This window comes from Lissotriton vulgaris, chromosome 9, assembly GCF_964263255.1.
Source record: "Lissotriton vulgaris chromosome 9, aLisVul1.2, whole genome shotgun sequence".
In the NCBI taxonomy this organism is placed as follows: Eukaryota; Metazoa; Chordata; class Amphibia; order Caudata; family Salamandridae; genus Lissotriton; species Lissotriton vulgaris.
In genome coordinates, this window is record NC_141697.1 from 421226182 (window position 1) to 421243303 (window position 17122).

Below are 17122 nucleotides of genomic sequence, written 5' to 3' on the forward strand. Positions count from 1 at the left end.
AATAAAAAAGAAAAGCAATATTTATATTTTTATATTTGTAACATGTATATAATTATGGTGAAAGAAATGCAGAAGTATATTATTTATGCCCATGATCATTGACTATTTGTTTCAGTGCGTAAATGAGCACTTTTCTCTGGACAAAGGAATCTATATATATATACACACACATATATATACACACACATATATATATATATTGATATCCTATCAAGGTGAAAGGGCTGTTTTTTTAATGGAGTTTTATATAGCGCGAACTTGACCCGGTATCGGGTATCGGGTATCAGAGCGCTTTACAGAGCACCAGCTGCTTTACATGAGGATACATTCATTTTTGTTCGGCACGGGGCGATTAAGTGATTTGCCCAGAATCACAGGATGTTCAGCGCTATTGCTGAGACTCGATCCCGGTTCCCCAGATTCGAGGTCGACCGCCCTAGCCGTTAGGCCAACTCCTCTCCCCATATGTCATACCTTCCAAGGGTATGAAATATTTTAGCCAACCTTTTACTACAAGTTTAACCTAATGTTCTCTAGTTTTAAACTAGACTGTAGGAAACACGTAAAAGATCGTTATCTGTTAACATAGAGTGCAGTACAAATTCAATAAAATATAAAAAGCTGTCACAACCAGCATAGTGCCCTGTGTATGGTGTGCCACCTTCTCACTATTTCAGTTTCCAGTGCCGGCCGGTTCACATATGAATCACAGATTCAGGTACATTTGTTTATAGTTCAATAAAACGAAACCATAAATAAAACATACAGTTTGCATGAGCTTGTCATTTGAAAGCCCAGGGTTGAACCCTGTCTTTTATGACGTGAAGTATGGAGGTCGCCATACCACAATATCTTTTGAAACAAAACTAGAAGAAAGTTCAGAACCACACATGTAGTGTCACAATGAATTTAGATAAATGCATTCGCATCTTAGTAGAGGCTCTCTGGAAGTGGAAGAAAAGATGGGGTCGAACAGAATAATAAGTTGATGGAAATTCTCTGGAAGTGGAAGAAGATGAATTCCAAGTATTGTACTCTCAGGCAAGATGTCATAAAAGATTCCTCACCCACAGGTACCACCTGTGAGATGCTTCATCATCATCGGATCTTCACCCACTGCACCTAGTGTGAGTGGGTGGGCTTGACGCAGTTTGTAAACTGGGAGTTTTATCTCCACAATGAGGAGAGAGATGATCCGCTAAGAGCTACACCTGTCTGGGGGTTTCCCTGCCTTGTGAATTACCACTATTGTGGCTTGTCATTGGTTTTCTGGGAGTAGACACATGGATTTTGCTTCCAACCATATCTTTAGTGTGTGGGGCTCTAGCTTGTTGGCGAGGCTTATAAAGCTTGATTGGGAGGACGTTAGGGTCCATTGCTTTGCCGGGGCTGAGAGAGCTATATAGTTCGGATATATGTCGGTATCAAAGGGTTGTCTATACTCCTCCATGAGTTGGGGGAGTGTTATGTCAGCTAGAAAGGCCTTGATGTCAGAAGGTTTGCAGTGTGTCTTGACGGAGTATAGTCTGCAAACTCTTCGGCTATTCCCATTGGGTCCAATCTCGACTCTTCCCCCTTGGTGGTTAGTTGTAGGACCCAACTACGGGCTTGGTCATGTTTTTCCAACCAAGCCAGAGCCTTGCCAGCTTTATTGCCTACGTTATAGAGGCGCCTCTGGTTCAGTACGTGACATGCCTTTAGATTGTCTTCAGCCAGATCCCTATATTCCTTCTGTTTGAGCCCCTGGGTGTGAGCCCTTTTTTTCATTTTCCATGTCCATAGGGCTGTGATCACCGCCTCTAGCATTTCGAGTTTCTCTTGTTTGGGCCCCCTTCCCCCCCCCGGCAATCGGGGAGTACCCTTGGCCCCTGATCACTGTTGTGTATGCCTCCCAGAGTGTTATCTCAGCTGACCAATGCCTGATTAGTCTCAAAATAGGACATAGTTGACTGTTTGAATTTGTGCTTCTGTGTTTTGCCTGATTGGTGCAAGGCACTAATGGCTCAGGGTCCTTTAGGTCTGTTGGACTTCCTCCATAGTTCTATCCATACTGGTGAATAGTCTGATATTTTCCTAGCTAAGTGGCGTATGTCCGCGACCCGAGTCATGTTGGTGGCTTGGGTGAACATGTAGTCCAATCTGTAGAAACTGTAATGTACTCCGGATAGGAAGGTGTGGCGTTCTGCCTGGTGAGGGAGGCGCTAAATGTCAGTCAGTCCAAGCGGTGTGACAAAGGAGGCTAGAGTTGAGTCCCACAGGTGGATTGAGCCTGAAAGTGTTTATCCATGTCTTCAAACAAGATTGTATTGAAATCCCCGCCCATGAGCAAGCTGCTGTCCGGCAGTTAAAGTAAGAGGTTGCCCAGCCCTGAAGTGTGAGCCGCTGGTGGCGAGGTTAGATATAAATCGAGCCGTTTAATAGGGAGTCCCTCCCACGTGCCCGACTGAGCCATGTATTTTCCGTGGGGACTGGTCCAGGTTTTATGTTTTATGTTGAGTAAATGGGACTGTGTTCTTGAGTAGAAGTCCCACTCCTCTAGAGTCGGTAATGTAGGCCGTGTGTGCGGTCATTGTGTATCCACTTCTCGACAGGGCTTTACAGGAGTTCCCTAGGAGGTGAGTCTCCTGTAGTAGTACAATGTCAGGGTTGTGACGCTTAAGATATTGGGAGTACCATCCCCTTTTGGTTATATGTCATGGTAGTTTCCTGCAAGTTGATACCTGGTGTGTGTCTAGTGGAGCTAGTCTCCTTTTGCCAGTCTCATGTTTTAAGTGGTGACTGGAAAGAATTCTAAACCTATCAAAAATCCGCATGGCCGATCTAACAAGTCCATGAGTTGAGCTGGCAGGTTGAAACTTAACACAAGGATACCGTTGTTAGCAAACCGAAATTAATTATTTCAAAATTTGATGAGTAATTCTGCTTGCACATTGTTCTTCAAAGCCTTCATAGGTTGATTTTCCCACACAATCTCTCTTTTTGTGTATTCCATTACTTTGTCACTTCTTTTGTATTTTAATGAGATTTCAGATGTCTTTGTGAGATAAGAGGTGCACAGTTGTCAAAATATTGACATGGCCAAGGAAAAAGAAAATACAGTTCTTACAGTTGAGTGGGTGCGTTGTGTGTTTGGGGGTGGTGAATTGAAGGAGATGTGAGGAAGAGCATTTAGAAGAGTGAAAAGACGATGCTGAAGAGGAAAGAGGTGAGATATAAGATTTGCAGTTGTAGGAGATGTGGAGAGACAAAGGGTGTGCATGTCTAACATAAAGTGAACATAACAGGATCGATTTAGACACTCTGAAGGCCACTGCCCGGTGTGAAAGTTTCAGTAATCTTTAATTCATATTCTCAACCAATATCCGAATTGAAACATTTTCAACATTAATTTGTTTACAGCAAAATCATTGTTGTTACTCATTTATTTTAAATGGCTAATAACCATTGACAAAGCCAATGGGCCGGTCTGGTTTTAAGTGTATGTCAGTTGTTGTGAGAAATATCTCGAATACAATAACAGAAAGTTCAGCGAGGAGCCAAAATACCAGTTGACTGGCACATTATTGGAATTTGCAGAAATGTAGTTTACATGTCTAAGCCACATCCTAAACGATATAGGCCTTAGCCCTATTAGAGACCCCCCCCCCCCCCCCCACTTGTTGCATCCCACTTAAAGCCCAGGTTTTGCATTCACTTGACGTTGGTTTTGTGTTTTTTATGTCCTCTGCAGAACCTAAGTCGTGTACCATGGATGCTGGGAAAAAGACAGAACTCCCTGTGTCAGCACAAGCACTGCAACAGAAAGCCAACCCAGTACGCATCCCTGGAGCCACCACATTCGTCCCCGAGCAAGGTGGATACAAGGAGAAGTTCCTGAAGCCGGTGGAGGACAAGTACAAATGTGAGAAGTGCCAACTGGTGCTGTGCAATCCCCGCCAGACAGAATGCGGCCACCGGTTCTGTGAAACCTGCATGATTGAAGTATTAAGGTATTATATGTTGCTTTGCTTGCTTCTGAGGCTTATTATTTTCCTACAAAGACCGTGCTTGATTATCAAACTCTACAGCAGCCCATCTTATGTAATAAAACTTGTAAGGCAGTCGCCAATTCGATGGAGATTTGATAATTAATGGGTAAACATTTCTAGTTGTCCAGAAACGTGTTTACCTTTTCGCGACTAATATAATCGATAGTGACCCTTGCCTCGTGTCTTATAATATAAGCTAAATGTGTGCATTATAGCGCCATTATATCACACTTTCTGAAGTTGTATGAGGGACACATATCGCACGGTGCTGCTAGCGGATCACATTGTGATGATTGTTGATTTTCCAGTGGACCTCCGAAATGTTTGGTTTCGTTTCTTGGAAATCCCCAAATCCTGTGGCCAGGCCTTTATGCTCCTCCCTGCCTCATGGGACCAGCTAGGTTTCATTTTCAGTTGCTGTTAGAGACGTACGAGGTTTGTTTCCATTATTTATAATGTTTGTTGGCAGGCCAACATTGTGCATATTTTACTTAGACAACTGTTTGTGCCCATCAAAATAATTATTAATACTACAAAACATTGTGGAGATTAAGAACTGTAAAGTATTACTCTATGGTACAGGACTTGGTTATAAAATCACTCCTTAGTGTAGTCCACTTCAGAGAAGTTCGTTAAGCATGTTTTTGTTTTATTGTGCCTGAGTTAGCACAGCCAATAGTTATAGCCCTGAAAAGCTAGTGCATGGCTAATTTTTTTATTGCAAGCATAAGCCATAAAATATAAGAAAAAAAGAACACACCCGCCGCCTAAATATGACAGCTTATGTCCTGGCAATGCCAATTTTAAATAAAAATAAATGATCAGACATAATTTCAACCGAAAAGTATAACTGCTTCCTAGCAGAAGTGAACTAATGCAACCTGAAGACATAGTTTAAACACATACAAGGATGACTACAAAAACTACAAAAGAATAATGAAAACAAGAAAAAAACAATGGCAAAGTGAAGTATTGGGGTTATATTGGACATAAACATGCTTATAATCATAAATCCTTCTGGAATACACTACTCTTCAGGCTTCCTGTGAAGCCCATACTGTTACCCATAATACATTTGGAGAAGTTTTACCACAACTTACTTCACTTGACTCATAGTCTTATGGCAAGGTGGTGAACTGTGCTCATGATATCTAGGTCCCCTCCTTTCCGTAGGTTTGCTTTCCTAGGGCTCATGCCCTATGTACCACTATCACTTTAAAATTCTAGTGGTTCATTATTTAGAACCCTCTTTATCCAAATAGTTTCATAATATGTCATTAGCATTGTCAAACTGTGTTCTGTTTGCTTATCTCATTCATGACAAGCACCAAAGTCTTCCCTGAAGATATTCATTTATCTTCTAGCCTTCTGGAAAGTATAGAGGGCTCCTCTTTTCCCAAAGAAATATTTATGATCACAAACCCTTTACACCTCCACGGTAATGAAACTTGCAGTAGTGTTCATTTGTGTCCTCACCATTACTTTTATTGCTTATTAAGTGAAAGGTTCTCTGTAGCAAATACAAAGGTATCACACTTGAAAGTCAATGAAAGTATCCACCTTTAGTAAAATCAGATTTTTTGGCATCACTGTAGCTTCAGGCTCAGTGATGTAAGCATTTAGATGTTTAGGAGCCAACTCACAAGCACCCATATGTTGCTCCTGTACGCCTTCAGGTGGTGCCATGCAGCTCAGCATTGATTAATTTTCACCCTGGAAATGATGGAGTGGAGTCATGTATAAGCACCATGTGTGCAAAATAATTAGTTCCTTTCTTTCCTCTCCTTTGAAAGTGAATCCCAAGCTTAGCTCCCTATTTTGTTGATTGATATGTTTTTTCAAACTGAATTTCCGTGAGCAATGGAACGATTTTGTCACCTAAAACGACAGGTTCAAACCATGCCATGACTTTCAAAAAACAAATGTGGATGATGGACTAGTACCAGGTGTGCCTCTGGTGTTTCGGCTCAGGGCGCAACTCCATGTTGTGTGGGGAATGTGTCCTCATGCACCCGAAGGCAATTGAAGACCATTAAGCAAAGGTCTACAACGCCAACCATAAAAAAAGCAACCCAAGTCCTGCTCCTGCTCTATGATGGGGGGAGGATCCATTCTCACTATCGAGGCCTATCTAGAGACATATCTTCTTCGCAGTCTAGGAAGTCCAGTAAGCCAAATACTAAGTCAAAGTGAAAACAAAAGAAGATAAGACAGAACTCAACACCATTCCACCATTCTCTATCCTAAAAGAAGTCGAGAGGGTGCCAAGGTGGCACTTAACTTGACTCCCAATTGAGGTGCTAATTCCCCAGATGATCCTGATGCGCCTGAGTTGCCAGGGCCTTTGGTGACGTCACAGCAGGCACAGGCCATTATTGAGGTCATGCAGTGTCTTTGTGGAACTCTTCCGGCTCCCTCAGTCTCCAAGGATCCACTGTAGCTTCCAGACGGGATATCAACAGTGGCTCTGTCATCTGAGCCCCTTGAACCTGACTCTGGTTCCGCACCAGCTCTGGTGTAATTGTACATTGTGGCTCAAATATCTGCACAAGTCCCTTTATCATGGATGCTGGTACAGATGGCAGAGGTCAATCAATCAATCAGCATTAGTTAAGCGCAGCTTATCACCCCAGGGGGTATCCAGGCTCTAGGGTGCGGTTAGAATGTTTGGAGGTGGAGTGGGAGGTCATGGGAGGTGGATCCTCTGCCAATTTCGCTGTCTGATCCTCAGCCAAATCTGCCTCAACCCCAGCCGAAGTCATGTGCTGACTACGCTCCAGCACACTCGGTGCCCTTGCAACCTGATTCAGACAAAACCACCTCCCTACACAGAGCTGTTCTCGGTTACTCCACCAGCTTTTCGATTCCGATTCAGGCAAGAGATTGCCGTCACATGGAAATGATTATGGAGATGATTTACCCCAATATAATGATGATGAAAGTTTATATACGGATTTACAGGAGTCCTGTAGCTGGATATTTTCCCTTATACAGAACTGATTTCCCCCTTGAGCCACAAACAGATGTGCTTCCTTTGCAGTAGTTATCGGACGTGCTGCTGAAGTCCTGGATTTACAGCTTCCTTCAGATGACTTTGAGACAAATGCGCCTATTGAAATTCTTCAACCTTGGTCATCTGTTTCTCAGTCATTACTGATAATCAATTGGTTGGAAAAGGTCTATAGCTTAGTCAAGGCTGTGACATAGTAGTAGTAAAACCCTAAGGTTATGTTTCCTGATGAGGCTATGGCCTATAAAAGATTTATTTTTAAAGAATCATAATTTCCTATATATTTTAGAAAAATGTATTATTGTTCTTAAGGGATATATCATAAAAATGGAAAATGATTTTTTACAGTGTAATATGAATATGTATTAATGCATAGTCAAGATAATCATTATAAACAGTACAGAGTAAAAACATGAGGCACAAATGATGATGGCAAGGCGGTAGTAAGACTACGCACGTTTCGGCGAGGTCGCCTTCATCAGGTCACCGTCTTAGTGTACTGTATGTAGGTATGCCAATTGCAGTTGCATAAAAGCTTAAGATGCAGAAGACTGAGCTGTAGTTAAGCGTAAATGCGGAGTTTAAGGCATGAGGCTAGGTCGAATAAGAGGACATCACCGTTGTATGTATCCTGTCTTAGAGAAAGGTGTCACCTAGATGTGGTGCCAAGTTATATTTATTTCAATTTATGCAGATTCCGAATTGAAGATGCCCTCTAGGTTGGAATCCTGAGATAGCGAAGAGTAATTTATATAATGAGATTCGCGAAAGTCTGGGTGCTGGGTGGGATATAGTCCATCCACATGATATAGCGGTGATACAGAACGATATGCTTGTTTAAACCGGCACGATAAGGAATCCGAGACCAGCTGCCCAGGCTCACAAGACGGAAATAGTGATGATCAATGAAGCCCTAACTGAAACCATTTAAGACACTTGCTCTCAGCCTTGCTCTTGCCCATTTTGAACAGAGGTGCCTGCCAACCCTAATTTTTTTTATGCAGCATCCTACACCTTACAGTTTGCTGATCCAAAGCAAAGGGAACCCTAATGAGTTTCCCACAACCATCCCAGATAGGGAGACAAAAAGGATTGAAGCATTCGAGAAACTAATGTTCTCTTCTGCCACCCTGGCCTTGAGATTGGTCAATGCCAAAATGCCTACTAGGTCGTTATACGCATGCCCTCTGGGCAAGGTCAGCAAGTTCTTGCTGTGGTCCCAGAAGATTTTAGAGCCTCCTTGGGTCAGTATGCTGTGTAATATTTGATTTGGGCTGACCTTTACACTACCAATTGGTTGGTGAGAGCAGTTGCCATTAGTGTGATGCTTCAGCGCCACAGGATCAGAACCACAGGCTTTTTTGGAGGTGTTCAAGCATTTCATGCACATGCTTTTGGATAGATGCCACCTTTTTGGCCAGGATATGGAATGCACTTTGGGTCTGCTGTCCCCTGCCTGACAGTTCCCTCAAAAATATCAGATTTTCTGGGGCTATTCCAAAGATTTGGGTTATAAACAATGCCAGATCCCCATGTCCCCACTGCACTCATCTCAGCCCTTTCATGACCAGAAGGTGGGATTTGGTAGACAATGTGCAGGTCACCAGAGGCGCTGATCTTCCCAGTCCCTCTCCCATGCAGTATCCACCTCCAAGATACTTTAGTTTGCACTTGGTGGCACACAGCCAACGTGTGGCAGGAGACAGTATTCTGTATTTTCTCCCTTGATGGCAGTCCATCACATCCAACAGATGTGTCCTTCAGATTGTCCAGCCAGGCTATGCCCTCCTGTTTCTTTCCAACCACCACAGCTTCCACCCACATTACAGCGCCTCTCTGAGGGACATCTGCCATCTTACTTCAAGAGCTGTGACTTACACTGTCCAAAGGTGCAGTTGAGAGAATTCTTGCCTCTGAGATAAGGACAGGTTGTTATTCCCACTATTTCCTCATCCCGAAGAAGGATGGAGACCTTTGACCTATTTTAGATCTGAGGAAGGATACATTTAAAATGTTTTCACTGAACATAGTTCTGTTTTCCCTGGATCCAGGCAACTAGATGGTTATCTTGGACCTGCAGGATGCGTACTGTCATGTGCCAGTTCTGCAGTTCCCCAGATGGTACCTGTGGTTCAGGATCGGTCAGGAACATTATTCTTTTGTCGTCCTCCCTTTTGGCCTTTCCAACGTCCCTCAGCTGTTTACGAAAGTGATGGTTGTGGCTGCCCCCTCTCTTAGGAGGTGGGGGATACCAGATTTTCCCTACCTCGACAACTGTTGAAGGCAGACTCGTCACAGTCAGTTGTAGACCACCTCCAGATGACGGCAAACCTCCTGACAGGATTGATCTAGGGGGAGTGTGCTACCTAGAACTTATGGGCTTTAGTATCTGTCTTTTGAAGACTCAATTTCTACCCCCACAATTACAAGTGTTTTGGACTGGATTAACATTGTCCGGGAACTGCTGGATATTTTCTTGCATGATTCCAGGTCCTATTCTGCACAGAAATTGTTCTTGCTTTCAGTTAGGTAGAGGAATTTTTGTGCGGAAAGAGAAGTGGAGTTATCTGGTACGAGTCCAGCCACTGTCAGCTCTGAATCAGGCCCAATGGTATCCCCACCACAGATACCACTCCGCTGGTTTATAATTGGCCCCTAGTTTTCACTGCAGACAGGGCTCCTCTTACATTTTACCTTGTTGACTATAAATGTATAAAATGCATTCATAGCTCATTCATTGGATGCACAAGACCAGTTGGGTCTCTCTGAAGCCATTATCAGTGGATTACTGTTGTATCGTTGTGTTAATGCAAAATACATTAATTGAGAAGCTGGTTTCAGCTTGTGCTGTTCTTCACAAATAGAGAAGAGCCAGCTGTCATTTGTATGTGAACACGCCTTACTGGTTTCTTCTATTACTGCCGTTCATTGTTATTTGTACCGATTTTGTACTGTATTTATACCTCTGTTTGCTGCTATAATGGATTGCCATCCCTTACCTTGCTTTGTCCACTGCTTTATTGCAAGCATTAGCAGGGCCTATTCTTCAGTCAAAGAGAATTACTTCTAATTAATCTGAAGCCATTTCTCCTTTCAGGATCTATTGTCTGAATTTCCCTTGTTTGCAGTCTTCGTTCTATCTGGAACCCATGCAGAATATACATGGGGAACCTTTTGTAATGATCCACATTTCCTCGGCTCTTGATACAATGAGAGTTTGTGATTTATCCATTGCTGAGTTGCCACAAAACTTCATAGTCAGGTGCTCCCCCTCCGCCAAGCAACCATAGAGGTGAGCTGAAGCGATCGACAAGGCGCGAGACCCTGAAAGTCAAGATAAAGCACGGGGCTCTGAACAGCCAGTACGCCTTTCGTGTGGGTGAAGGATGGTGGCCTGCGGAGATGCAGTGGAGCTGCAGGGAGGCTCCCCCACCCCCGGTACTCGTCTCCCGTTTCTCCCCCTTCATCGGGCGGATTGGCCCGGACTGAGCACCCACTGCCTAGCGGCAACTGAAGAGGGGAAATGGCAGCTGAGAGCTAGCGCGAGGTGTGCTGCCCAAATTTCACCCGCAAGCTTAACTCTTCAACATCACACACTTGGGTGATGGAAGCTAGATAGGGTGGCAGAGGGACTGGGTGCACGGTTTCCCCCTACATTGACTTAAACCCGTACGCATAAAACGCCTGATCCCAGGGCCTCAGCCTCAAGAGACCACGAGGGGAGACACTGCCCTCCCGAAGCAGGGGGGTATCCTCGCAAAGTTGACCGGTCTAGCAGCCCATAAAGCTCTAAGACCCACATCCGACAGCACACTAATTAGCCACAGCTCACCAAAAGGGGGTGCTCCCCCTCCATTATCGCAGTCACGGACCCTGCCCGGTGCTGGGAAGAGAGGGGCCACTGAGAACCAGGTGAACATTGGCAGCAGCTAGAGCTAGTTCCTACAGCATGGCATCCAGACGCCCTAAAATAGACCGCTCAATCAAAGAGCTACTCTCACTCCCCATGATGACCATGCCCTAGGACACATTCTGCAGTCGGGTACGTTGGGGTCCCAAGCTGAACAATCCTCAGAAGAGCCAGTAACACACTCATTTATGGAGGCACTGTTCTTGTCCCTAAGTGAAGAGTTTCACTCGGTAAAACGCAAATTTTCCCAAGAAATGAAGGAGACCCGGAGAGACGTGGAGGCTCTGGGGGAGTGTTTAGCGGAACTGGAGGACAGAGAAGGGGGGATGAAGAGGAGATCGAGATGCTCCAACAGGAAGTCCTCCGTCTCCTGGAACAGCACATTTACTTGCAATCACATCTCGAAGACTAAGAGAACCGTTCCTGGAGGAACAATGTGCGTATTAGGGGGGTGGTGTCCAAGGCGGAGGGAGAGGACATCTTTGGTTTTGTTTTTGACCTTTTTCATCACATCCTGGGAGGTCCACCAGAGTCCCAAATTCAATTGGACAGAGCCCATCTGGTGGGTCCTCCCAGGCAGAATACTTCTACCCCACCGGATATCCTTGTCTGCGTGCATGACTTTCAAGTCAAGGAAGAGATCGGAGGAAAGCACGCAGCATGCACCCAATTGCTTTTCAGCGCCACTCCCCAATCCTTTTTCAAGACCTTGCACTTCTTACCCTGCAAAAACACTGGTCATTCCGCCCAGTGACACACTTTTTCAGTCATGGAATTTCCTACTCCAGGGGCCACCCCTTTCTCCTGATTTTCCGCTGATAAGGAAAACTCTGTCAACTACGTTCACTTACAGAGACATGCAGTGTTCTGGAAATTGAGCCCCTGGAGGAGCAGCAGGCAGGGGGACCCCCTTCCCAAAGAGAGAGAAGAAGTGGCTGGCAGAGAGTAGGTCGACCTTGAACCCCCACTAAACCAGACCCAGAGGAGATCGCTAAGGGCCAACAGGTCGCCCTGGAAGCAGTTCCATCAACTTTGGCAAACAACGAAGAATCCTGACCACTGGGCCCAATTTTTTCATAACCTATAGACAGGGGAGGGGGCGGCGGGCGAGGGGAGTCAAACCACTGGCCATTTCTATACCCCCATTGGATTCACTATGTGGCTACATCTGGCCACAGGACTATCAGTAATACAGAACTTTTAATTTTTATTATTGTTGTTGTTTCTTTGTTTTGGTAGGGTACTGTTTGGGGCCCATACTCACTCTCATAGGGGATGCTCTATTTTTGTTACATAAGACCAGTTCAATGTGTGACATAGTTCAACACAGCAGGGGGGAGGAACGGGACTGGGATTATCAAAGCCGGGCCTCATTTTCTGCCCGTATGACAGGTAGTCCACTTAAAATACTCACACTCAACGTACGAGGTCTTAACAATCCGATTAAGCGAAGGGCAATACTCAAATACCTCGAGTCATCTTGGGCAGATATCTTCCTGTTACAAGAAACTCACTTCCTAGTCGGAGACTGCCACAGATAGAAAACAAGGGGCTTTCCACAGCAGTTCTTCTCTTCAGCCCCTTCTATATCAGCAGGAGTGGCAATATTGGTGGCCAAATCCTTTCGGGGAGTGGTAGAGCAGAAGGTTGAAGAGATCAAGGGCAGACTTCTCATACACCGGTTCTCACTAGCGGGGTGGTCATTAGTGGTCAACTCAATCTACGCTCCTATTGAGAAACAAGAGGGGTTTATACATGATGCTCTGGGGAGGGCGCTGGGATCGGGTATCTCCTAGTGCTTTTAGGGGGAGACCTCAGTTTATTATTTGACATTGCAAGTCAGGGGCTTTGTCAACTGAGGGGCAAGCACGACTACAATAGCTAGGAGTGGTGGATCTATGGAGGGCCAAACATCCACACTCCAAGGAACTCTCATACTATTCTAATGCACATAAAACATACGTCAGGCTAGATTATTTCTTAAGAACTTGTGAAATCCTTTCACTTACGAAAGATGTAGGTATACACACAGCTGCACTGTCAGACCACGGGGCGATCGAGATTTCGCTGTCTGTCTCCCCGGCTAGTCCTCCCTCTAGGTCCTGGCGCTTTCGGGACTCCATGTTACACCACCAAGAGGATATAAAGCAAATCCCACGCTCACTTAAGGACTGTCTCACACACAATGATACCCCTGAGACATCACCCGTAGTTTTGTGGGAGATGCTTAAAGCCATTATCCAAGGATAACTCCTTGCAATACCTTCAGTGGACAATAAGATCTGCAGGGAAAAAAGAGATGACCTTATCAAACGGACGATAGAGCTCGAACACATACACCAACGTACGGGGGCCTCTAGGGTCTGGCGCCAACTAACTTTACACTTGCGTTCAACTGGCAGTGCTAGTTGCAGATAGGGCAGAATACGCAGCCCTTCGCCTGCGCCACTCTTACTACGTGGGGGTAGACAAATGCGGCCGCCGCTTGGCTAACACACTGCGGGCCAAAAGACAAGAACAGAGCATTTCAGCTATCTATTCTGTACAGGGGGACCTAGTCTCAGACGGTCCAGACATAGCGAATGCTTTTAAGGATTTCTATGCACACTTGTACAACTATCAATCTCTAGATGCAGAGGCCAGATCTCAAAATCTTGGGGAGGCTAGAACCTCTACACTTACCCCAGAACATGCGAGTCTCTTGACAAGGACATCTGCATTGACGAGGTCATATCGGCTATCGCGCGCCTTAAACTCGCCGGGCCCTGATGTGTTCTCAGCGGCTTTCTACAAGTCCTTCTGTTCGATATTAGCATCTATGTTGACAAGACTTTACAACTCATTCTCCAAACCAGGAACGATCCCTGCCCAGATGCTCACAGCCTCCATAATTGTCCTGCCCAAACCAGGTAAAGATAAACTTCGCTGCAGCTCTTATAGGCCCATCTCCCTTTTGAATATAGACTTAAATTATACACTAGCATAATAGCCCAAAGAATTAATACATATCTTCCCTTTCTCGTGGACCCGGATCAAGCAGGCTTCATCCCCTGCAGCCAGACCAGCGACAATACTAAACAAGCCCTACATATCCTAGAAAAGGCGAGTAGGGTCCAAGGGGTTAATATGCCCTTAGCCGCCGATGCAGAGAAAGCCTTTGACCGGGTTCAGTGGCCATTCCTAGAGCAGGTTCTAAAATACTTCAGGTCCAGGGACAGATGCAGGATGCGCATTCTAAATTGCTATCAAGCCCCGACAGCGACAGTTCTGCTCAATGGATACACTTCAACTCCCTTCCCAATACATAGGGGCACCCGTCGGGGCTGTCCTTTCTCCCCTCTGCTATTCACTCTCTACATGGAGACTATGGCCCAGAGGATCTGAGACCATCAAGAAATTACTGGAGGACCATTCGGAGGTGACTGTCACACATCAGCCTTTATGCGGATGATATCCTGGCATCCCTGGTGAACCCTGCCACTTCCCTACCGGCCTTTATGGGGGAACTGGGGTCTTTTGGGGCGGCATCAGGGTTCCAAATAAACATAGATAAGTCTCAAGCCCTTAACCTTTCTGTGCCCCAATGTACAGTAGATCAGCTGGTGACCCAATAACCTATCCAGTAGGCCTCAGAGACAATTCCATATTTGGGAATTAATCTAGCCCCTACAGTCCAAGCAACAGTAGATAGTAATTATAAGGCGCTTTTTCACCGCATTCAGCAGGATCTAGGGAAGTGAAACTCCTCCAAATTTCCTGGTTGGGTCGGATAGCGGCCTGCAAGATGACGGTTCTTCCTAAGATAGTGTACCTCTTTCTGACCCTGCCCCTCTCCCCACCACAGGGCATGATCGCTAAACTCCAGTCAGAATTAGCGCATTTTATCAGGCAGGGACGGAAGCCACGCATGAAAAGATCCCTGAGTTACCTTCCCCCTGAAGCCGGAGGCCTGAGCATCCCAGACCTACCTCTCTATTTCAAAGCGGCGCAGCTACGATATTTAGTGGAATGGAGCCATCCAGAGTCCGAGAAGCCTTGGCGTTTCCAGGATAAAGCTATCACTGGCACGGCCCTCTGGAAGATTTCGTTTTTTCCTAAAGCACACAGACCCTGGAATCTATATATGTTCCAGATAACTCTGATAACCTTGATTGCCTGGGAACTCTCTGGCACCAAAATGGGTCTGACCACTTTTCTATCCCCATTGAGACCCCTTTACGAGAACCCAGACTTCACTCTAGGTACCACGGCGACAGGCTTCGCAACCTGGAAACTATTGGCCTGCCGCTCCACGTGCCATTTCTTCGTCCCAGATGGCTTACTCTCCTTCCCCCAAATGCGAGATGACTTTGGGCTCCCGGAATCTGAAAGATTCCATTATTTACAACTTAAGTATTGGATCACACGCCCTTCAAACAGAGCCAATGCGCAACAACACTTAGGAGAAATGGCTCTTGGCCAAGTCTACGGACAAGGTCTTGATCTCCGAGCTATATGGATCTTACTCCTAACACATGTTCATAAATTTCATGCAGGATGGGCAAGATGGGAGGAGGAACTAGAGGGGATCCTGACCACTAAAGACTGGGAAGGCATAGCTTATAGGGCCCGACACACTGCACATAGCACGCCACTTACATAGACGTTGACCAAAATCACAACACATTGGTACTACACTCCGGTCAGGTTACAATAAATCAAATCCACACAAAGCGACTGCTCCTGGTGGGGTTGCGGAGGCAGAGGGTCATTGACACATACTGTGGGACTGTCCTCAGATCTAGCAATACTATCTAGATACACAGTTCCCGCGATTCCCAGCCTATGTGTTATTAGGTCTCCCTAACTACCCCTTAAGATCCACTTGAGGCCGGCAAATAGGGATGGCACAAGGGGCTACTGCCCAAGCCATTCTAGCTCATTGGGGCACTGCGCTCACCCCCACACATACAAATTGGTTACACAGGATGTGGCACATACTGGGAATGGAGAAGATTTCAATGTCATTGGCAGGGAAGGGGTCTGGATTTGTGGAATTATGGGGCCCATTTGTGTCACTACTATCGCACGAATTCTACGAATTGACATGTCCCAGATATCTCAGACTATTGCGTCTTCTGGAGGCCCCCCAAACCGAGAAGCCTACGGAGCCATGAACAGTCCCACAAATACAGAATATTTTTTGTATCGCACGAGGGTGAGTGGGAATGGGAGGGCAGGAGTTGGGTAGAATTTTGAAAGGGTTTTTCTTTATTCTTTTTTTATTCATTTCATCTCCAGCACGAAATAATATTCTGTATCGCCCCTGCCAGTTTGATATCTTTGAAAATGCTAATAAAAGATTTAAACCATAAAAAAAACTTCATAGTCAGTGCTATATAAAACTCCAAAAATAAATAAATAAAAGGTTTCCAGCAGATGCTAGATGTCTCATTTTCTTAATAGCCTTTCCTGCAAATCTTGACAGTTCTAATGTCTTTTTGCACAACTAACCATGGGCTTCATCCTTTACTTTCCACTGAAGTGACACTAAGCACTGGGACCTTAGTCCAAGTCAGATGTGTACTTTGAGACATACATTGGCCACGTTGTTTCACAGGATCAGGTGCTCGGAAGAATCCCTCCACTGTTATAATACTTCTTTGCTGGAAGAGATGCTTCTGTTTATGCAAAATGAGCAGGAAAACTAGCTAGAAAATGTATTCAATTATTTGACAGCTGCAAAATTAGAAGCGCCATGTTCCCACGCTGGCCACCGACTAAGTGGAAATGATGCATGTGCCCTTTTTCTGAATGATGGAGGGGGTATGCAGCTCATAGGTGACAGATGTTGCGTTGATGAGGCATTTGTTCTGGTCCCAGCTAATAAAGAAACCTCCTACCGCTTGAGTTTTAAAATAGCTCTCTGTAGGTTAAAAGAATTATCTGTTTAACTCTTGGATTCATGCAGCCGGAACTGCTGTTTCTCAAAATGCATTTCTTGCACAAAGCTGTTGTTTCTCCTACATTTTGAGCCAGTTTCTTGGTTCGAAAGTCTCACTGATACACCAGCCTTTATTTTCCTCATTCTTGGAGCTCCTTTTGAGTGCTATCCATTGTAGACTTGCTCATTGGTTGAAGATTAACCTTTTTTTAATGCATTAACATAACTTCTTAAAAACAAAAATGTTTATT

General features: G+C 45.1%; 1 protein-coding gene across 2 annotated transcripts in view; it reads left to right on the forward strand.

Moving 5' to 3' along the window:
• Positions 1-17122, forward strand: part of TRAF3 (TNF receptor associated factor 3) — a 557290-nt gene that overhangs the window by 314169 nt on the left and 225999 nt on the right. For both annotated transcript variants that reach the window (XM_086937838.1, XM_086937839.1), the window contains exon 2: positions 3731-3989. In XM_086937838.1, coding sequence (XP_086793964.1) covers positions 3748-3989 — 242 coding nt within the window. In that variant the 5' untranslated portion in view covers positions 3731-3747. The remainder of the gene's footprint in view (positions 1-3730; positions 3990-17122) is intronic.